Source organism: Cololabis saira, chromosome 5, assembly GCF_033807715.1.
Source record: "Cololabis saira isolate AMF1-May2022 chromosome 5, fColSai1.1, whole genome shotgun sequence".
In the NCBI taxonomy this organism is placed as follows: domain Eukaryota; kingdom Metazoa; phylum Chordata; class Actinopteri; order Beloniformes; family Belonidae; genus Cololabis; species Cololabis saira.
The window spans coordinates 18,715,900-18,736,693 of NC_084591.1; the positions used below are offsets into that span (position 1 = coordinate 18,715,900).

At 39.1% G+C, this 20,794-nt stretch overlaps 1 protein-coding gene across 1 annotated transcript in view; it reads right to left on the reverse strand.

Annotated features, from left to right (window-relative positions):
* cmip (c-Maf inducing protein) overlaps positions 1–20,794 on the reverse strand; it is a 74,558-nt gene that overhangs the window by 18,173 nt on the left and 35,591 nt on the right. Inside the window, exons 4-10 of the mRNA XM_061721129.1 lie at positions 17,487–17,537; positions 15,764–15,925; positions 13,900–13,941; positions 11,780–11,842; positions 11,600–11,680; positions 7,657–7,760; positions 5,674–5,778 (exon numbers count right to left, since the gene is read on the reverse strand). Of these exons, the coding sequence (XP_061577113.1) occupies positions 5,674–5,778; positions 7,657–7,760; positions 11,600–11,680; positions 11,780–11,842; positions 13,900–13,941; positions 15,764–15,925; positions 17,487–17,537 (608 nt within the window). The remainder of the gene's footprint in view (positions 1–5,673; positions 5,779–7,656; positions 7,761–11,599; positions 11,681–11,779; positions 11,843–13,899; positions 13,942–15,763; positions 15,926–17,486; positions 17,538–20,794) is intronic.

Consider the following 20,794-nt stretch of genomic DNA (forward strand, 5'->3'; position numbering starts at 1 on the left):
TCAGTAAGCTGGGAATAACTCAGGTGGATCATCTGTCCTCTCCTTTTCTCTCCTCCCACTCTGCTCAAAACGCGTTCCTGTGCGATCCGATATTTCTTTCCGGACCCCCGTTCCGGACCGATCTGGCTTACTTTCACCCCTGCTGACACGTCGTGAAATGTAACATTTATGGTCATAGCTGAGGTCTGTAAAGTCTGAGTCTGTTGCTTTGTTTGGTTCCTGAGGAGTACGCGGTGCGACCTCGGGGCGACCCTGCTGGGGCGTCCATACTAAAGGACGACGGACTCCGGGTTGCTTGAAAATGCTTCTGAAAACCTCCATGATTGATAACTGTTTCCCTGAGATCAGAGCTGGTGTCCTTCTTCATCAGCATCGCGTTAACGCACACCTGAATGCTCCAGACAAATGAACTGCATAAACCTGCTGCTTGTATGGAGACGCTCATCTGTGCTGATGATCGATCAATCAATCAATCAATCAAGAGCATTTGATCAGGAGCTTGTAGCTGCTGATTTTCTTGCAGAGCGATGGCGGTGTACAGACTGCTTTGAGCGTTGCTGTTCATGTCAGTCTATTTTCATTAAAAAAAAAAAAAAGCCATAAGAATAATTAGTAGAAAACAATATAGTCATCCTTCAAATCCATTATTCCTTCAGTTAAAACTGTTGAAATTTCTTGAATTAGTGGACCACAGAATTCTGCTAATTATGATGAAAGCTCATAAGAAAATCTTGCCAATCAATATACTGAAAACATTTGAAAAAAAAAAGAAAATAAGTATAACTTAAAAGGAACAGAGAGATCTATAAAAAAAAAAATTAAATCTCTAGATAACCCATTTCGTTTTCGTTTTCATTTTATTTTCTTATTTAAGTTTACATTGATTGCACTACTACTACCTTTTTGTTATGCCACTATATTACTATCTTTTTATTTTTATTTATTTATTATTTTTTTTAATTTTTATTATTTATTTTATTTTGTATTTTTCTGCTATTCCCAAAGGAAAATTAATGACGATAACTGTGGGGGAGGGATGGGGAGAGGGAGGAAAAAAAAAGGTATGTTCATCTGTTTTGCTCTGTATTGTGGAAACAATCTGCCAATAAAAACATATATATAAAAAAAAAAATTAAAAATTAATGGAACGCTGTGTTTCTGTAAAAGGTATCAGTTTATGGAACAATCTGGATACAGAAGCCAAAAAATGCAAATCAAACATTACATTTAAAAGAATAATAAAAGCCAGTTTGATGAAGAAATATCAGGATCATTTTTAAGTTAGGTGGGTTTTCTTTTTTTATCACCATTGTCATATTTGTATTTCTTTGAAGCAAAAAAGAATACGACTATCTGTGTTTGACAGCTATTTTGTGTTATTTTATAACTTTGTTGTCGTTTTGTTTTTGTTTTTTTGTTTGTTTGTTTTAATTAGGTTTATTGGAAAGTGTTTTCTTTTAAAATTGCGTAATTTGTCATTTGTAAATTGTTTTTGTCTTTTTATTATTACATTAATTGAAATTTGATTTCTAAGGAAAAAGGGACAGATACAATAAGCTTAGTCTTCTTTCTGTTCCATTTCATTCAAGGAAAGAGATTTGTTGTAATTATATTGAACTGTTTTGTTTTTCTCTTAATGAATGAAATAAAGAATAAAAATGAATGAAAAAAAAAAGTGATTCGAGCAGCAGCCAGTGACCGCAGTCTGAACACATGAATGACATACATTCAAAATAAAACAAAAAGCACATGTGGTGCCATCATAACGTTGTAAGAGAAAGAAAGGTGGTGATGGTGAGGAATGATAAAGGAAGCCCTGGAAATGTGGAAATGTGTCTAATTTGGATGGAAATACAAATCAAAGCCTCCCTCTGCCTTTGCACTCTCTAAATGCCTTGTTCCTGACTGCATTTGACAAACTGAACAGCTGATCCAGCATCCAGAAGTTCAACAAACACATAAACTCACCCTTGACTCCGGCCTTTTTTTTAATGAACAAATTAAGAAAGTTGTCCAGTCCTGTTTTTACCAGCTGATTTCCAAAATGAAATCTTTTTTATCTCCTGATAAACTCGACAAAGTTGTCCGTGCTTTTATTCTGTCTTGCCTGGATTATTGTAATGCCCTTTACACCGGTATTTCTCAATCATCACTCCACCGCCTTCAGTTGGTACAAAACGCTGCTGCTCCTCTGATCACTGCCTCAAGAACATTTGAACATATCACTCCAGTTCTGTCGTCCCTTCACTGGCTTCCTGGATGGATGGATGGATAGATGGATAGATGGATAGATGGATAGATGGATAGATGGATAGATGGATAGATGGATAGATGGATAGATAGATAGATAATATAAATAAATTAATATTGATTAAAAATGGTTATTGGTGCAAACTATGATATATTGTATTTTTTCTTTATTTTCTGTTTTTCCTTTCTTTTTTTCTTTTTTTAATATATGCTACCTCTTTAGGTTTGCTTTTAATTTTTGTTGTAATGTACTGTGTAATGTGTGACCACAGGAAGAATAGTTGCAGTTTTGCTGTAGCTAATGGGGATCCAAATAAAACTATAATCAAACTTTGTAACTTTGTTAAGAAAGGTGCTATATAAATAAAGTTTATTATTATTATAATATTATTATCAGTACATTCAACTGAACTTGGTAATTAATGTTCCACGTATGAGCGGGGACCCTGCATGATGCAAAGTCCACAGTGTGGCATGAGTCTGATGATTCTTTGATTATTTTAAATACAACTATACACCTTGTCTCGTTAGCAATAAACTACATTTTCTAAGCAGCTGAATATGAAAAGCGGGATTGTTACAGCTGCCTTTAGTCCTAAATCTAGCCAGAGTGAGATAAGGCAAGAACAAACATCTGACCGCAGGACTGGAGGAGTTTCAGGGTAATCTCCCTAATTGTTATTATCAGGTTATGTCTTTAATTATTTTCCATTTACTGTTTCTTATATAATCGCTTGTGTATTTCTGTGCCACTGTGGGATGCTGCACATTAGTTTAGGGCTATAAATGGCATAATGAGGTCAGATGACCGATGCGGTTATGATCTGCCTTCCTGGTAACGACTGCAAATGACTGTTTCTACCGTTTCCTTTATGTCAGTCCTGCAAGATGTGGGAAATTAACAGCCACGGGTTTGTCTAATCAATGGAAACATGAGAGCAAACAACAGGGCGGCCCTCGTACCAAAACAGCTAGCAAAACAGCGCACGTGGCTGAGGGCGAGCCTTGAACATGACAATTATAAATTAATTTTGTGTAACCTCTGAGCCAGCCTCAAAGGTTTCACCGTATTAAATAAGTAGCAGTTAATGGCAACACGCTTCCTGCAGGTAACCTTCATAAAAGTAGGTAAATATAGATACAAACGGCCTCAGTGTGTCTTTGACCAGGAGAAAGGGGAGTTTTTTCTTGCCACTGTTTGGCTTAAGGTTTTTCTCCCACTAGGGGAGTTTTTACCTGCCATTGTTTATGTTATGTTTATGTAATAATTGCTCAGGGGTTTATGTTCTGGTCTCTGGAAAGATCCTAGATCAGGGGTCTTCAACCTTTTTTAGCCCAAGGACCCCTTGGATGAGAGAAAACAGATCAGGGACCCCCGCTTGTAATTCTTGTTTTTTCTCTTTTTTTTTTTAAGTGTCAAGTTTTAAGCCTGGTTTATAATAACTTTTGAATGTGTTTTATTCTGCTTATATCACTTTATTAACCAATTCCTGACTGGGTTATTAGCCTACATGTGTTTATGGTTGATGAAACTTTGGCCTCGTCAGACGTGTAACGTTACAATCTCAAGCTTTAGGCTTCGTTATTGTCACAAATGTATCCATCAGGTCTAACTAGCGTTAAATATGAAATAGCCAAGTCAACTTCACAACAAATTTTCTTTTCTTAAACAGCTAGCTAGCTCGTTTTTCCGGTCTAAAGTTGACATAAGTCACATGACTCGTGGGAATCATTTATGCAGAGTTCAGTGGCGGCTGCTGGTCTTTTAAGGAGGGGAAGCTCATTTTTGCCTTACATCATAAATTGTTTTTCTGTTGTTGTTTATTTGTATGTGAATTCTACCATCCGTTCCGGCTGTGAATGCTTTGCAATGGTGGAGCGGCTCACAGCAGCACCCGCTGCTCGTTGGGGACAATAACTGTAGAGCAACAGAAGTCAGAGTCTCCAATAACACCAGAAACAAGTTGCTGAGTGTGTCGCTTATCGTTTTAACAAAGACAAAAGGCACTACGAGGATTTCCAAACTCTCCAGATCAGGGGTCACCAACCCAGTGCCCGCGGGCACCAGGTCGCTCGCAGCGACCGCATCAGTCGCCCACAGGCCAGTTCTAAAAATAGCACTAATCACGAACTAGCTATGTCTAAAATTGTATTTAATTGTGTTGCTATTCTTTTTAAATTACATTCACAGTGACGTAAACTCAAAAACGAATACACAAAAACGTAAATAAAAAAATATATATATAAATCATGAAAAAAGTCAGGTCAGTCTAGTGCGCATGACCAAACACAGCTTTGCTGAGATGAGCTCGTGAGCGCTGCAAAGCAAAGATGAGGAGACAGAAGCGGTTTCTACCAACAAAAACATGGCAGGAAAAAGGAAGAAAACGTATAATTTTCACAGTGAATGGGAGGGAGAGTTCTTTTTTACTAACGTGAAAGAAAACTGTGTGTCTCTCATTTGCGATGCGACTGTGGCGACGGCTAAAGGCTGATTTCAGGTTCCGCGTTACACCAACGCAGAACGTACGGCGTAGGGTACGCAGTGCCGCGTACCCTACGCCGTAGGCTGTGCGTCCATTTTACGCGGAACCATAAATCAGGCGCACAACGTGGAGAGACATTTCAGTAAATATCACAAGATTTATTTTAAAAGAAGTAAATTTTGGTTAAATCTTACATGATTGATCATTTGTACAAACATGCTTCAGAGTTCATGATTTGATAAAAATTGTTAGTGGCTTGTGAAAATTGAAAATGATTTCCTGCAAATTGTTGTGGAAGTGATCATTTGAAAATGAAACTTTGGAAAGGTATATAAGAAATTAAATATTGCATGTTGAAATGTATCTGTTTCCTACCTTGTTTGATCATTCTGAATAATTATTTTTGATGAATCATTAACGATTAGTGTCTTCATTAATAATAATGTTAAATTAAAGGTAAACTGTGTAACTTTGTTATTTCAGCAGTGTTTTATCAAAGTGGTAGCCCTTTGACTTTTGTATATATATATATATATATATATATATATATATATATACACACATACATACACATATATATACATATATATAATTATATATACATATATATAATTATATATATATATATTTTTTTTTTTTAACTCACAAATTATTAAGGTTAAAATTGCCCTGATGAACCTGGTTGAACTACCCTGCTTTAAATGTATCATTCATCATCTGTATGAAGTGAAAACAGCAGTGAACATTTATGCTGTGAAAAACATCAACAACTGAGGCTGTCGCTGACCCCTGGGCCCCGCGGGCCAGAGCGGGTCCCCCCTCAACAGACCGGGCCACGATGAGGGGAGGGGGAGGAGCAGCGAGAGAGGGAGAGATCAGGAAGAAGCAGCAGCGTTGGGTTCCTGCTCTCGTGTGTGCGGTAGAGAGAGACACTGACCTGTTGATGAACTCCTCATAACAGGAATAGATGGCTGCCAGACACACCGCTACCAGATTTGGCAGGACACGTGGGTGAGGGCACTGGCCTGTTGGACCGTGCATGCTGCAACACACACACAGGAGTTACAAGAATATACAAACATAAAACAATTTAATGTCTTTGTATAAAGTTTTTGTTTCTTTTTCTCTTTATCTTAATGAAAACACCCCATGTTTATGTTTTTTGTTCTTTTTTCTGTTTGTAAGAAAAAGAAAAAAAAAAGAAAAATGGACAGTAGAGATATAATGTTGGTATGCTTATGTTATGCTGCTGTAATGCTTGTGTGATTTCGAATAATAAAAAAAATGTAATACAATTTAAAAAAATAAACTGTGGAATGGTTTGAATTTGGAGTTAAAAGAATGTACAAACATAAAATAATTTAAGAAGAAATATAAAAAAATGGTTTTGAGGTATAAAAGTAAAGACTGTGTTTAAAGATCACCAGCTGTGTGTGTTCTGCTGTTTTTTCATGTTGTCTTTGTATGTTTATATACTTAGATATACTTATAATATTTATATCAGAGTTTACATCTTGTATTAAACAGGTTATTGTTGTAAAAATGATATATATTTATACAAATTAGTGTATAGTATAAAAAATAAATACAGACATATAATTTATATTTAATTGTGGAAAGGGGGTGGGATTAAATAAGTTTATACTTCCTCACACTCCTTTTCAGACATGTAACTTGAAATATGTGTTTTGATGTAGTTTTTTTTTCTTTATGCGGTGGAATGCCCACCTCTATTTGTTTTCATGTCTTTTTTCTTGTTTTTTACATGTTCGAAATAAACTAAATAAACTAAACTAAACTAAAATGGACTTTGTCATAAAGATTGGTTAAATGATTATGATACCCGGTGTCCCTTTGGACTACATGATGTTTTTTACAGTAAACCTAAAGCAAAACGGCACCGCCTGCTGCCAGATACCGACGTAACACGCGTCAGCACATAAATCCTTCTTTTTTATTCCAAGGCTCGACCACGAAGAAAGCCCCTGCTCAGAACCAGGACAACTGCTCCTACTCTGGACGCAGAATCTCAGCTCAGCTCGAATCAACTCGGCCTGGTTTCTTTTCCATAACAATTCAGCACCTGGAGCAACAGAGTAGTTACAGAAAAAGTATCTACTCGGCACTTTAGACCCCTAGTGGAAAAGAACCAAACCGAGTGGAGGAGAGTCAAGTTGGGCTGAGTAGGTACAAGTGGAAAAGTGCCATAAGTGGCTGAGTCGGCTGTATCTGACATCATCACACTACAGGCCACCGATTGGTCGGGAGGTTGGAGTCAGACGTCTGAGTCAGGATGTGACATCAGCGAAAGAGCGACTCTGATGGCGGCCTCTTGTTCATTTTATTCGACAGGCAAACGCAGCGCAAAAAACTGTTCTGGGGATCTAGACGGGCGATAAGGAACGACCAGATCTACCAGGAGCTCTGTCTCTTCATAGCTGCTCACGGCTACCAACAGACTTTTCAGCAGCACTGAGACAAACTAAAAATAATTAAAAAGCATCGGCGCTTGAAGCTTCTCTCACTCTAATTTTTTAACTTGATATCGAACACAAGCCACAGACCCAGCAGCACATTTATCATCTCCTCCAGGTTCTACATCTTTAGTGTTGTTGTCTTCTTCGTTTAGATCACACAATCAAATACGTCACAGCAGCTTCACTCCAACCTCCTACTTCTGCTCCAGGTGCTGAATTGTAATGGAAAAGAAACCAGGCCAAGTTGAGTCGAGCCGAGCAGGTACTAGTGGGAAAATGCCATAAGAGACTCAAGAAAGTAATGACAGAAGAGAAAAGAGAGACGGAAGGGAGGGGGGGGGGGGGGGGGCTGAGCTAAAAATCCCACTCAAGCTCCTTTGTTTGTTCCCTTAAGTTGGTCAAAATGAGGTTCTGCGTGCCGTCCACACCCTCAGGCTGCTCACCTGTGCACAAACTTCTTAACGACTTCCATCCCGCCGTTCAGCTCGTTCAGAGCAAGAATGTACTCCTGAGTGAAGAGACGCAGTCGAGGACACTTCCCAAAATCCTAGCAGTGGAGGAAAAAAGGCAACGTTACGAGTACAATCACAATCAAAACCACTCTTCATGCCTTCATACTCAGGTGAGAAGTGACCAGACGCTGTGAAAGTATCACAAAGGAGCAATGCTGCAACATCAAAATGCACCGAAGAGATCAACCCCTTACCTCCCATCTGATATCTTTTCTTCATTTGTTATATGTAATTTGTTTCTCATCATTGAGGGTATCATTGCTCACCTGCAACAACCTTACTTAAAAAAACTAAATCAGAACCGGACTGTCGCTCTTATTTTTCATACTTCAGCAGTTATTGAGTGTGTGAGAATCAAGTGCTCTTGAATGACAATCCAGGAAAACAGCGAAGTGAAAAGGACCGTTTAACGTTAGCTACCCAAAAATCCAACATTACCTGATACAAAATGGGAACCGCAAATCCACGTTTCTGTGCCTGGAATCCAGTTGTTACTGCGGATTGCAGCGATCCATTTGTCTCTCTTAAAGCGACACTACGTAACTTTTCCACCTTAATATCATATTTCCAGAGTCATTGTGATGGTACATCAACTTCCAACAGGTTTAATGACACCTCTGTCATGATCTGAGGGGTTCTGTATCGCTTTCACTGGCACTATGTAACTTTGAGGAGCATGGTAGGAACCCTGCCACACTAAAAAACTACAAATTTTACGACTTTGACTGCTTTACGGCACATACGTCACTTCCCCCTCCTTCCCGATTCGTAGTCGAGACAAAAATGGGCGGGGCTTGGAGCGCAGAGGCAGAGCTCAGCAGAAGCTGGTGTTGAGCTAAACGAGGAGCTGGTATCATGGCCGAAGCAGCGAAAAAAACGAAGAAAATAAAAGTTTTAACGGAGCGGAGGAGGCGAAAAAAAGAAAGCGGGAGAGTAACAAGCTAAATGCCCGGTGGAGAATAAACATTGGCCCGGCATTCACTCGCTACAAGCCCTTGCAGCCGTCGTCTTGGACGAGATGGTTGAAGGATGTAAAGACGTTCATCACCTCCAGGTATGCACTTTTGTCAACACCTATGTCAGTGTGTTTTACAAAAACAATTATCCTGAAACTACTACAGCTGCTGTAAGTGTTGCTACTGTATCAAATGTCAATATCTATGTAAACCTTTTGACTCTTCAGGTCTGTATATACAGATACTTATACACTGATGGTAAAAGCAACACATTTGTAGATATAGTAAAATATAGCCAGAAAAATGAAATATATAGGCAAAGTATACACTTCCAGATGAAAAAAATACAATATAAACACCATATAAGCATATAAAATAAATCTACTTTGTTGGAATTATATTAAAATAATAACAAGAGTAGTAAAAGAAACCTTATGGTGTTTATAATGTGTCGTTTTATCTTGTGAGTGTATAAATATATACATTTCTCTAATTTTTCTATAGCTATACATTAATTGCTTTTACTGTCTGCATAATTACAGTGACTTCAACAAAGAAAAAAATTCAAACTTGTGATCAACAAAATATGTTGAAGGATTTATAGGTCAGTAATTATCAGAAAGACATAATGTTTTTTGTATCTTTATTCTCACACTCTGCAGGACTACATCAGATCTGGAAAACTTCCAGAATCACATCCTCATGCAGGGAAGGTTCTCCTACTCCAGCAGTGAATCACACGCGGACTCTCCCAGCACGAAACATGGATGGACACAAGATGCTACTGCTACTATAGTCATTGTATTTATTTACAGTAACTTCTTACACTGTTTCATAGTTCAGTTTTTATTATCAGTTCATTATTTTTAGTTTATTTTTCTACTACTCTATTTACACTTGTTTACTTTATTCACAGTAATTTATCCTGTCATACAGTTGTTCATTACTGCTACTGTGATACAGATTACTTATTGTTTATAATAAGTATGTATGGGATAACTGCTGTCACTATGCAAATGACAAAGTTCAAGAATGTTCTATTTTCTGAAAGGTGTGTAAATAAAAGTCTGTCTTGTTTTGCACAAATGTCTTTATTTTAAACACACAAAAACAACTGTACAGGAAAAAATGGAACAAAAAAAAACCAATATCAAAATATTTGCAGTAATCCTCATAAAGGTTCCATTCTACAGAAGACGGGGAGCCCTGAAACCAGTGTACTGTCCCATTGGGTCTGGAAAGGTGTCTCTTATTTTCCAAACATCATGCTGCCAGAGCACAAACTGGCGATATGTATATATATATATATATGATATATATGCTGCGTGTCGGGTCTGTCTTTGTGGGGGTTCAAACTCTGATGATGCAGAGGTAGAGGTGTTCTCACGAACAGCAGATTCCTGATAAAACAAGAGACAGAATTGTTATGATACAAATGTAAATGTATAATTCTATGATCAATAAGAATCAAAATTAGAATGTTTTCACATACTGGGGATTCGTCTTGGGTTTTGGTAATTCTAAAATTACTGACAATATCAACAACAGACAGAGAAATAATAGTGATCATAAAAATGTGTAATTCGCAATGAGGAAGCTTTATAAAATAATAATACAATTGAATAGAATTACAGCACTAGAGGAAATAATGCAATGCGAAGAAAATGTATAGAACATTTCTAGTATTTTTCCTGAGAACTGTAAAATTGTGCAGGGCTGATCTGCAAAATATAAGGAATGGGCATTCAGTTATTCACAGGTTATAAAGTATTTTTTTATTTTGTCAGTAAGTATGTTGGACTACTAATTTATGATGAAGTCCCTCTAAAAAACGTGACAGGAAAAAGGTGCAGAGCGTATGAGTTTGTAGGGCGCATTATCTCGCTGAAACAACTTAATAAAACCAAGTTGAACTTAGTGTTTTTCAACATCGTCATATTATATTGTTTAGCCAAAAATAGATACATTACCTCTTCGCTATCCATCCTGCAAACGACCGCTGAAAACAGAAAAGTCGTTTTGAAAGCCCGTCCCGTCTTCTCTCATCAAAACAAATGCAGCGGCGGGGACGGGGGTTTTCCGGCAGTACGCGCTGGTGCTCATGGGAAATGGAGTGTTCTTTCTGATAAAGCACTACCGATTTTTGTCCAAAGGAGGCGCCAAACTCAACAAAGCTGAAAGTTCCGTTGTGCTGCTTTAAGCTTATTTTTCATCAGTCTGTGAAACGATAACTCCGATTTCTTGCTAAATCAATGAGTACAGTCGATCGCACAACAGCTCTTTCCCATTTTAGATGTTTTCCAGTTGCTCAAACTGAAAGTTTACGCTGCCACTCAGTCTTTCTGCCACTCAGCGGGCGTAACCCGCTGTGAAGTTGCATCTGTGACGTCACACTGCAAAAACTCTTAACAAGAATATTTGTCTTATTTCTAGTTAAAATGTCTCATTTTTTCGTCAAAAAAATCTCATTACACTTAAAACAAGACTCATCACTGGAAAAAACAACAATTTTCACCTATTTCAAGTAAATTTTCACTTAAAATAAGTAGAAAAAATCTGCCAGTGGAATAACTTTTTTGCTAATGAGATGATAAATCTTGTCCCACTGGCAGATTTTTCTACTTATTTCAAGTGAAAATCTACTTGAAACAGGTGAAAATTGTCAAATAACAAGTTATTTTTCTGGTAATGACTCTTGTTTTAAGTGTAATTAAATTTTTTGACAAAAAATGTGACATTTTAACTAGAAATGAGACAAATATTCCTGGTAATATTTTGAGTTTTTGCAGTGCATGCGCATTCCCTTTATAGAGGGCTGTTGTACTTTCTATACGTGGTATTTTCACTACTACAGCGTGTCACAGCTGTTCCATTGAGTCCTCTGGCTAACGTGACAGCCTGCTGTCAGGGGCTCTCACCATGTTGTGCTTGAGGATCCTCTGGACCACAGGGGTGAACACTTCGATGACGACCATGGAGCGCGGCCGCTCCCGACAGTGCTGCAACACGCAGAGGGAGGGGGGGGGGGCAACTCTGAAACGCTGCAGACCACAGAAGCTACCTGAACATGGCGAGCTCTGCTCTGCCCGGGATCTCACCTTACAGAAGAACTCGCACAGGTCGGGCGGCGGGTGGTTGTTTTCCAGGAGAGGAGCGATGGCCTGCACACACACACAGAAAACACACACACACACAGATGAACATTTCCATATCCTATCTCTTGTTTACCCAGGCTGAAAGCCAGCAGTGTGGAGCTGCTGCAGTAACAACAGCACAGGTGTACTACAAATATCTCAACTTCTGTCACCCCGCCCCGGCCCTGCGGCGTGGACACCGACCGCACCTATCAAAGACTCACAAATTTAAAAAATAAAAGTATTAAACCTCCTCAAATTGTCACAAGAAAAAAAAATGCATATATATATCAAGAGACCGTATCAGGAGAAATACAAAGGTGCAAATTTGCCATGTTGGAGACAATGTGGCTCGACAGTGGCTTAACCACTATCACATTTTTTGGGACTGCCCCAAGCTGAACGTGTTCTGGGGGGGTATCAGGCTTCAGTAAGTACAGTTTTCAACATTCAGTTTCTTCTGAGTTTTGATGTACTATATCTAGGTCATGTTAATTTTTTGGAATGTAGCCGAGAGATAAAATTGCTGCAAATGCGCTTTTACACTAGTACCTACTCAGCGCAACTCGACTCACCACGCCCCCCGGTTTTGCACTTTTATCCTCACGGGTCGAGGCGGGTGGAGGCGTGCCGAGTAGATACTTTTTCTGTAACTACTCTGCCGAGGTTCTAAGCGGCTGAGTCGGCTGCATCTGACGTCATCACACTACAGGCCACCGATTGGTCGGCGGGGCGGGGCGGTCAGACGTTTGAGTCAGGAAGCGGGAATCAGCGCAAGCGCGGCTTGCGGCTTCTTCATTTTATTCGACCAGCAATGGCAGTAAAAGTCTGTTCTGGTCCAACTCTGAGGTGCAGATGTTCATAAACCTGGTGGCTGAGGAGAGAATTAAAAAGGGATCTAGACGGGCGATAAGGAACGACCAGATCCACCAGGAGCTCTGTCACTTCATAGCTGGTCTCGGCTACCAACGGACTTTTCATCAGCGCAGAGACAAACTAACAAAAAAAAAAAGCATCGCCGCTTGAAGCTTCTCTCTCTCATTTTTTAACTTGATATTGAACACAAGCCACAGATCCAGCAGCACATATATCATCTCCTCCAGGTTCTACATCTTTAGTGTTGTTGTCTTCTTCGTTTAGATCACACAATCAAATACGTCACAGCAGCTTCTCTCCAACCTCCTACTTCTCATCTGGGTGTCTAGAAACAAACGAGGACAAGGCGAGTGGAGGCGAGACGAGTAGGTACTAGTATAAAAGCGCCATTAGTGGCAAGTAAAAAAGCAATTACCAGAAGATGGTTAACTCCGACCCAACCTACTCTAGATGACTGGATTGGTATTACCTTAGAGATTTTTAGGATGTAAAAGCTGACCTTCCAACTAAAAACACAACGGGACATATTTTACAAAATTTGGAATAACTGGATCATTTTTATCACCCCCATGAGAGCAGATTTTGTTTGATTACACTGGTACTATTATGTTGTAACTCGTTGATTTAACCCGTGACTGGGTTTTATGATTAATTCCACAACAGCAGCGGCAGGTGACCCCCTGATTTCTGTTCATAGTTCATGTAAACAGTTAAACTGCCGTAAGTTGTATTGTATCAGAGTCCTATCCAGGTGAATGTGGGAGCCCTAGCTGGCTCTGCTTAATCAATACGTCTTCCTGATGCGGGCCTAAGGAGGAGGATTCACCTCCCATTGCTGTTTTACCTCCACAAGTGCTGTGAAACTTTAGTTGTCTGTGAAACTGAGCTGTATAAAGGGCAAAGGAGGACAAACCCGCAAACTATGACTATACTACTCTTGGACCAGTATACTTTGATGTCTAGTAATGTACAGTTTCAGGACTTAAACAAACAAAACTGAAAGGACATTCATTCTCATTTATTTCAATATTGCTGTACCATTTTATCTACTTGTCCTTTCCAAAGAAACAATAACAAACAAAAAATGCATATATATGCTTTAGAGAATCTATTCCATTCAGCTAAAATAGCAAAATAATCAGCGGAGGAAGACCATTAATGATTAAAATCCACACTTTTGCTGCAAAAATGCTGACGTGTGAACTCACCACGATGATGTTTTCATGATCCTGAGGGCTGAGGTTTGAATTCTGCAGGGAGAAGAAACACAAACAAAACAAGAGTCAACACAAAGGCGAACTCTAACACTTAAATATTACACGTAAAACCTGCAGAGATGCAACTGATTCAACATCAGTGATGCCTTGCATGTATCATTACTGTATCATGTATCCGATTACTTTTGTAATATTGTATTTAACCCGGTCTTTGTACGTTTTGACCGTATAGAAACGTAATTCTCCTCAGTTGAGTGAAATAAGACCTGGAAACAGGCATTGTGGCATAGAATTGTCAAATTGGTTTAATTCACCGTACGAATTGTTACAGATTACTTTTGTAATACTGTATTTGACCCGGTCTTTGTACATTTTAACCATATACAAACGTAATTCTTGCCATTTCAAGAATGAGATGTGTACCTGCTGTACTCTACTGCCCTTACTTTTTAACAACTTGTGCTTTTTATTATTTTACCTCTTTTCTTATCATTTTATTTCATTTTATTTGTTATTTACTGTTTAATTGTGTCTTGCTGCTTTTAATGTTGATGTAAAGCACTTTGTATTAGCTTGTGTTGAATTGTTCTATACAAATAAACTTGCCTTTCCTAAAAGACTTGTTTGGACGCGCTAGCTCCTTTCTAAACAAACAAACATGGTAGCACGGCTTAGGTTTGAAAATTGGATATTAAAAAATCACAAGACTTCCAGAGCAACGTACTTGAGAAAAAGGAATGTTTTTAGTAAAGATTTAAAAACAGTGGGGGGTTTAGCTGAGCTGATCTCAGCAGGTAAAGAGTTCCAGAGTTTAGGGCCCTGGGAATGATCATCTCTACTTGCTGATCTGAGGGAGGCCCTGGCAGGTAGGGGGTTAAAGGTTCTGTAAAATAACTAGGGGCTTGGTTATTTAGGGCCTTAAAAGTCAGCAATGACATTTTAAAGGGGACCTATTATGGCATCTAATACCTATTTAAAACAGGCCTTGAATGTCTTAAAAACAAGCTTTTGATTTTTTTTGCTAAATAAAATAGAAATTCAGCCTCTGAGCCATGTCTTTATCTTCCCATTCTCTAACCTCATTATGTATGTGGGATTCTGAGTGGGCGGGGCTATGATAATGAGGCTGTTCTGATTGGCTGCCTGAATGACGCGTAGAAAATGGCGGAAGCTCCGGCCGGCGGAGTTGTTGTTGTTGTTTCGTCCAGAATTAGTTGTGGGCGTGGTTTCACGCATCGCTCCCGTCGTTACGTAACAAAAGGGAGCAGAATCTGAACAGCTCGTAGATCCACATCACACTGGACGGCTCATCCGGGCGGCTGTACAGACACTGCAGAATTTGTTTTCCTCCTTCTCTGAGTTGGCAGGCTGAGGGGAGACCACTTTATATATGTTAAAGCAAGAGAAAACATGTTTTTCATAATAGGTCCCCTTTAAAATCAATGCGATATTGAACGGGAAGCCAGTGAAGGGACGACAGAATTGGAGAGATATGTTCAAATGTTCTTGAGGCAGTGATCAGAGGAGCAGCGGTGTTTTGTTATTGTTGCTAAAAGCTGCGCTACATACTACTGAGTCATGAGGTGTGTTCAGTTTTTGCACTTCTGCGCTCTGGCGTAGTTTTGAATAAACAATGACATGGTGCAGGAACAGAGGGTTTTGAACGTCATGACACACAAAACCTTTGCATCAACACAGGGGGGTTCTCTTTCCACCTGACTTTGGTAATTCCGGCTAAAGCCTTCCTGGGAGAAGACGTGCATCAGCATGGATGTGTGTGTGTGTGTGTGTGTGTGTGTGTGTGTGTGTGTGTGTGTGTGTGTGTGTGTGTGTGTGTGTGTGTGTGTGTTGCTACCTCTGCCAGCAGGGTGGAGATGATGTGCAGCGGGGCCTGGTGGATGGACTCGTCCTGGAGCGGCGAGCTCAGAGCCATGTCCACCAGCGCTCGGATCTCCTTCAGCACCACGTCCCAGCGACTCGGGTTGTTCAGGACCTTACGGTACTTGTAGATCTTTTTCTGCAAGAAACACACCGTGGTGGTGAACGGACACCAGGGACGGGGCTTCAGGGGGGGCTGGGGGGGGCGGTATCCCCTCGGCCCGGGGGCCCAATGGGGCCCTGCCCTGAGGCAGCAGGCCCCGCCCACTCACATAAACATTAAAACAAAAATTGCAAGTGAATCTCCACATATATTTTGGGTAAAATCGTTGGTCATCAACAGCCGTCTATCTAAAAGCCATCATCGATCACTTGTCAACAGAGCGCAGTAATCCTACAGCCTAAACATGAGTGGGAGTTAGAAACACAAAAGTGGAGCGATAAAACGCAAAGAAAAAGAAAAAAAGGGAGCAAGAAAAAGCCAAATTGCCCAAGCTAGACGCATATTTTGTTGGCCCTAATCCTCCTCCTGTGGGAGATGAACCTGACGTTGTTAGCAGCGTTTCATCCCCGGGGCCGGGCCGCCAAAAGCTGCATCATGGTCAGGGAGCAGGTTTACAGGTAGCTACAGTTAGAACAATCACAAACATTTTCAGCAAGAAAATGTGAGTTTGTGGTAAATTGTTGATATTAGTAGCCTGGCCGCCTAGCTTATTTCCTTCTGTCTCTCGGCTGTAGCGATGATAATAGGGACTCAGCAGCTGCAAAGAGCCCGGTTATATGCCCAGTACAAGATCATCGGATCAGTCTAATATTCTTTTTTTCACTTCCAAAAAGAATTCAATAATAACAATAACAGTATTATTAAGCAAACAAGCAAGTTTTATTTTAGTTTTAAATTTCAGTTTATCCGATGGGAAAACGACGTTGGCAGTTCTGCAGTGACCGACGACTCTGAATCTCTGAATCAGCACCAGAGAGGAGAGCTATCTATTATTATTATATTATATTATTAGCTATGAGAGCCAAATCTTGCGAGAGTGTGTTGCTCAGACAGAGACAGGTCTCAAATAAAGTTCATTTTCTCCTAATCTGTAGGTCTGAAAATTGCCATTTTGGTGTCAGAATGTTCAGAAGGTTTGTGGCTTTTGAAAAACGGGTCCCATATTTACTTAGGTTACTATGGGGCGAAGGAATTGGTAATAATCTGTGCTCACGTTCACTTTTCCCATAGGACTCAATAGACTCAGGACCTGCTGTTAGTCTCCTAAAGGGGCGGGGGAGTGGGGAAACCCACGTGACACAGATACAGGAAACCCAACCGTAGTGGGGTGTCTCGTTTCAAATAAAACGTCTCTGGTTCCGCTACTGAGGGACACGCTACCACTTCTCGTGGAAGTGAAATTAACACTGGGCACATAAGCTCTGCTCAGCTCTATGACTAACATATTCTGTCAGAGATGCTGCATGTAGTGAACGTGAGCCACTCGTCTGCACTCGGCTTTGCTTCCCTGCAGAGCTCCGGCAGCACAGCTCGGCTCCAGTGGTGGCGGGTTAAAAGGTCTGGCTTTAAAGGTTCTGGTGATGCCGTGTAGTGACAAGTGAAGAACGTCCAACATGTCAGTGTGTGTGAAGGCTCAAGCCTTTAATGAGCTGATTAAACAAAAAAATTAATAGTTAATGGCGACCAGAACACTTACCTTCCACTGCAGGGAGTGAAACCACTGATCCCTTAGGTAGCTGTTTGCAGCCTGCAGCAACACACACAAAATATAAAATGTCATTTTCCAAGTCCACACATTATGTGAGCAGATTTACAGTTTACAAATAAAATAATTCACATTTAATTATAACTTGACTTGAAGCAATTAAGCTCTTTTGAAGTGAAAATCTCCCTTTTACATTAATAATTATTCAAAAAGCAGCAGGATAATGAATATATATATATATATATATATATATATATATATATATATATATATATATATATATATATATATATATATATATACATATATATATATATATATACACTTACATGTATAAGAAAAATCCTTGGAGAAAAAACTTAAAAAAAAGGGCAGAATACCATACAGAAACAGCTGCATAATAATATGAGGTAAAATACTAATAATTATACAGATGATTGGAATAATGACCCTCTTTTTAAACTTGTTTCAGCATATTTCTGTAATTATTTTTGTCGCTGATGCTGATTTGGGACTTAAAATAAAAAGACAACTTTAAACAGTAAAATAAAAAAAAAAAAGAAAGAAATAAAAAAAGACACAAGAGGACAGCACAATCCCTAATCACTTAAAAATACTCCAGGAGCCAAAAAGAAAGCAAAGCTCTAATGTCATTTTAGTTTATGGCTGATATAGAAATAAGTGAACATCAAGATTATTATTTGTTCATATTTATGTATGTAATTAGGCTAAATGTCCCAAAAAATGTATTAATTTACAAAACCTTTCCAGAACAAACCAACCAACCAACCATATAAGCAAAATAACAATCATGAAGTCAAAATGACCAGGAGAAAACTATAAACGTCTCAGTGACCTGAAGTGGAACCTAAAGGATGCAATTTTTTTCTTTACGTTTTAAAGACGTCATATTATCTTTTTTTTAAATTATCTGATTGAGAACGTGCTTTTGGGTATTTCCCACCTCAGAAATGTGTAACCACACTGTGTCTTTGTTTCGGACCACCTACGCTTGAAATGGTGTAATCAGATTTGCGGGGTATTGTGACATCACAAGCCCAGATTACAGTAGAATCATCCTACTCTCCCACCGGTGCTCAGTTAGCAGTGGTCCGGGACAGTTTAAGAGGGTCTCCAACATGGTGAAGGTCTCCATTAATCAGGACCAGCTCTGATATGCTGTGGGCAGGAGATGACGCATTTCTATGTCGTCTCTGCTCAGTCATTGCCACCACGGCATCGTATACACACAGCGGACAGAACCACAGAAACCATCCCTACACCTTCAATGCTGACCTCATCTGTTTCTTTCTAACTAAATGCCTTCATCTTCTTATATTTACTGGTGGGTTGTGAACATGTGCGCTAACTGAGTGGTAGTTTGCCAAGTCAGTGGATCCTACCGGGTCAGTCACTTGAAATGGAGATGCGAAACCAAAAGGGCCGGGGAGAAGAAGGCCTTGTTACAGTTTCAGCCTCCTGGTTTACAGTTTCACATCACACTGCACTTACCGTACCTTGGAAGTGACAAGTTAAAACGTTCCTGTGCTATTAGTTTACAATTAACAGGGAATTTACAGCTTTTTTACCTGCTTTTTTTTCACAGTTTTTCTTTCTTTCTCATACTGCACTACTTTTTATTTTTCATTCCAATGTATATACTGTTTATATTATGTAATTATATATTTTTTACTTTTTTTTACCCTTTCCCTGCATCTGTGTGTTGAGTGTACTGCTGCTGCACAAAGCGAATTTCCCCATTGAGGGAGAAATAAAGGACAATCTAATCTAATCTAGTTACATAGTTAAATTCATTTAAGAAATAAATTAGCAAATAGTCTACTACAATAACTTTGTCTACTGTTATATATTTTGACTTGAAAATTATGTTTTTTCATGATTTTACTGTTGAAAGATAAAAATGTCTGCATTTCCCTTCTGTCTTTGAATGAAGCACTGGAGCTGAACCATCAATACATATACAAAATATTCAATATTCACAAAAAAGCAACAGGTTTTAAGTCCGTCCGTTACATTAGTTCAGAGGTCTAATTACTTCTACATGCGCATGGCGATTATAGTTTATTTCTGCAGCATTTTTAATCAAAGCGTGTCTTTGAGACCTTGGAAAATGTGTGTGTGAAAGAAAAAGCAGAATAGGTGTCGTTTATGGAAAGGAAGTAACGGCAAAAATACCTAAGGGGTCTCTTTTAAGTCTCCAAAGAGAAATACAACCTTATCTCCAGTTTGAACAAATGAATCGGTGAGTTTAGACATCGGCCCTGCAGAGATATCATCACTTCTGATGTCCTGCTTTCACCTCTGACAGAGAAACACCCACTTCAACACGACATTTACCCAGTGGAGCTCGCTTGTTAATAATTGACTAGCTTTTTTTGTAGAAATGAAATCTTTGATGGCACAAAAAGTACAACTCGGAACAAAAGTTGCATTAAAGATCAACTTGGCGATAAAATAATAATTTAAGCATTCTTTTATCTGCTTCCTGTGTGTTTGCACATTGTGCGTTGCTGCACATATTTGATGACAGTAAAGTGACTGATGGCTGGTAAAGTAAAGGTCAGAGCAGCATGTGTGGGCGTGGTGAGTGTTTACAGGAAGAAATGGTCCATGTTGGAGATGGATGAGTAGGAACAGTACTGTGTGCTGTCAGTGACATAGTGGATACAAGATTCATCTGAAAATGCTGTTATGAAGGAGTTTAACCATTTTCAAAAGTTGTTTTTTTTTTTTTTTTCTTTTCAACAAAGTGTATCAGGACACACGTAAGCCTTCATCAGTCTTGTTTTCTTTGAACGATGGTTCAGTTCAGCCACTATTCCATCATGTGAGCTGAGGAGACTTCAGGGCGTCCTCAGGGTGCAGCCAAACACACAATTCCCACTAAGATACGCAGGTCAACCAATCAAAACAATGCAAAAAGGAAAACCCTATAAACATATATACACACACACACACACACACACACACACACACACACATACATACTATATATATATATATATATATATATATATATATATATATATATATATATATATATATATATATATATATATATATACATACATATACATATACATATACATATATATAAAGTAGTACCACAAAAACCGTCTCACATCTCTGTCAGCGGCATGTAAATTATTTCCGATGTTCTGTTTTATGGTCGTCCTGTGGGGCGGTTGTTGTCTTTAAATGCTTTTTTGTCTGTATTTCCTGCACCTTTTTCCCAGTGTTTGTGTTGTTTTCTTTTCTTTTGGTCTCTCTGACGCATT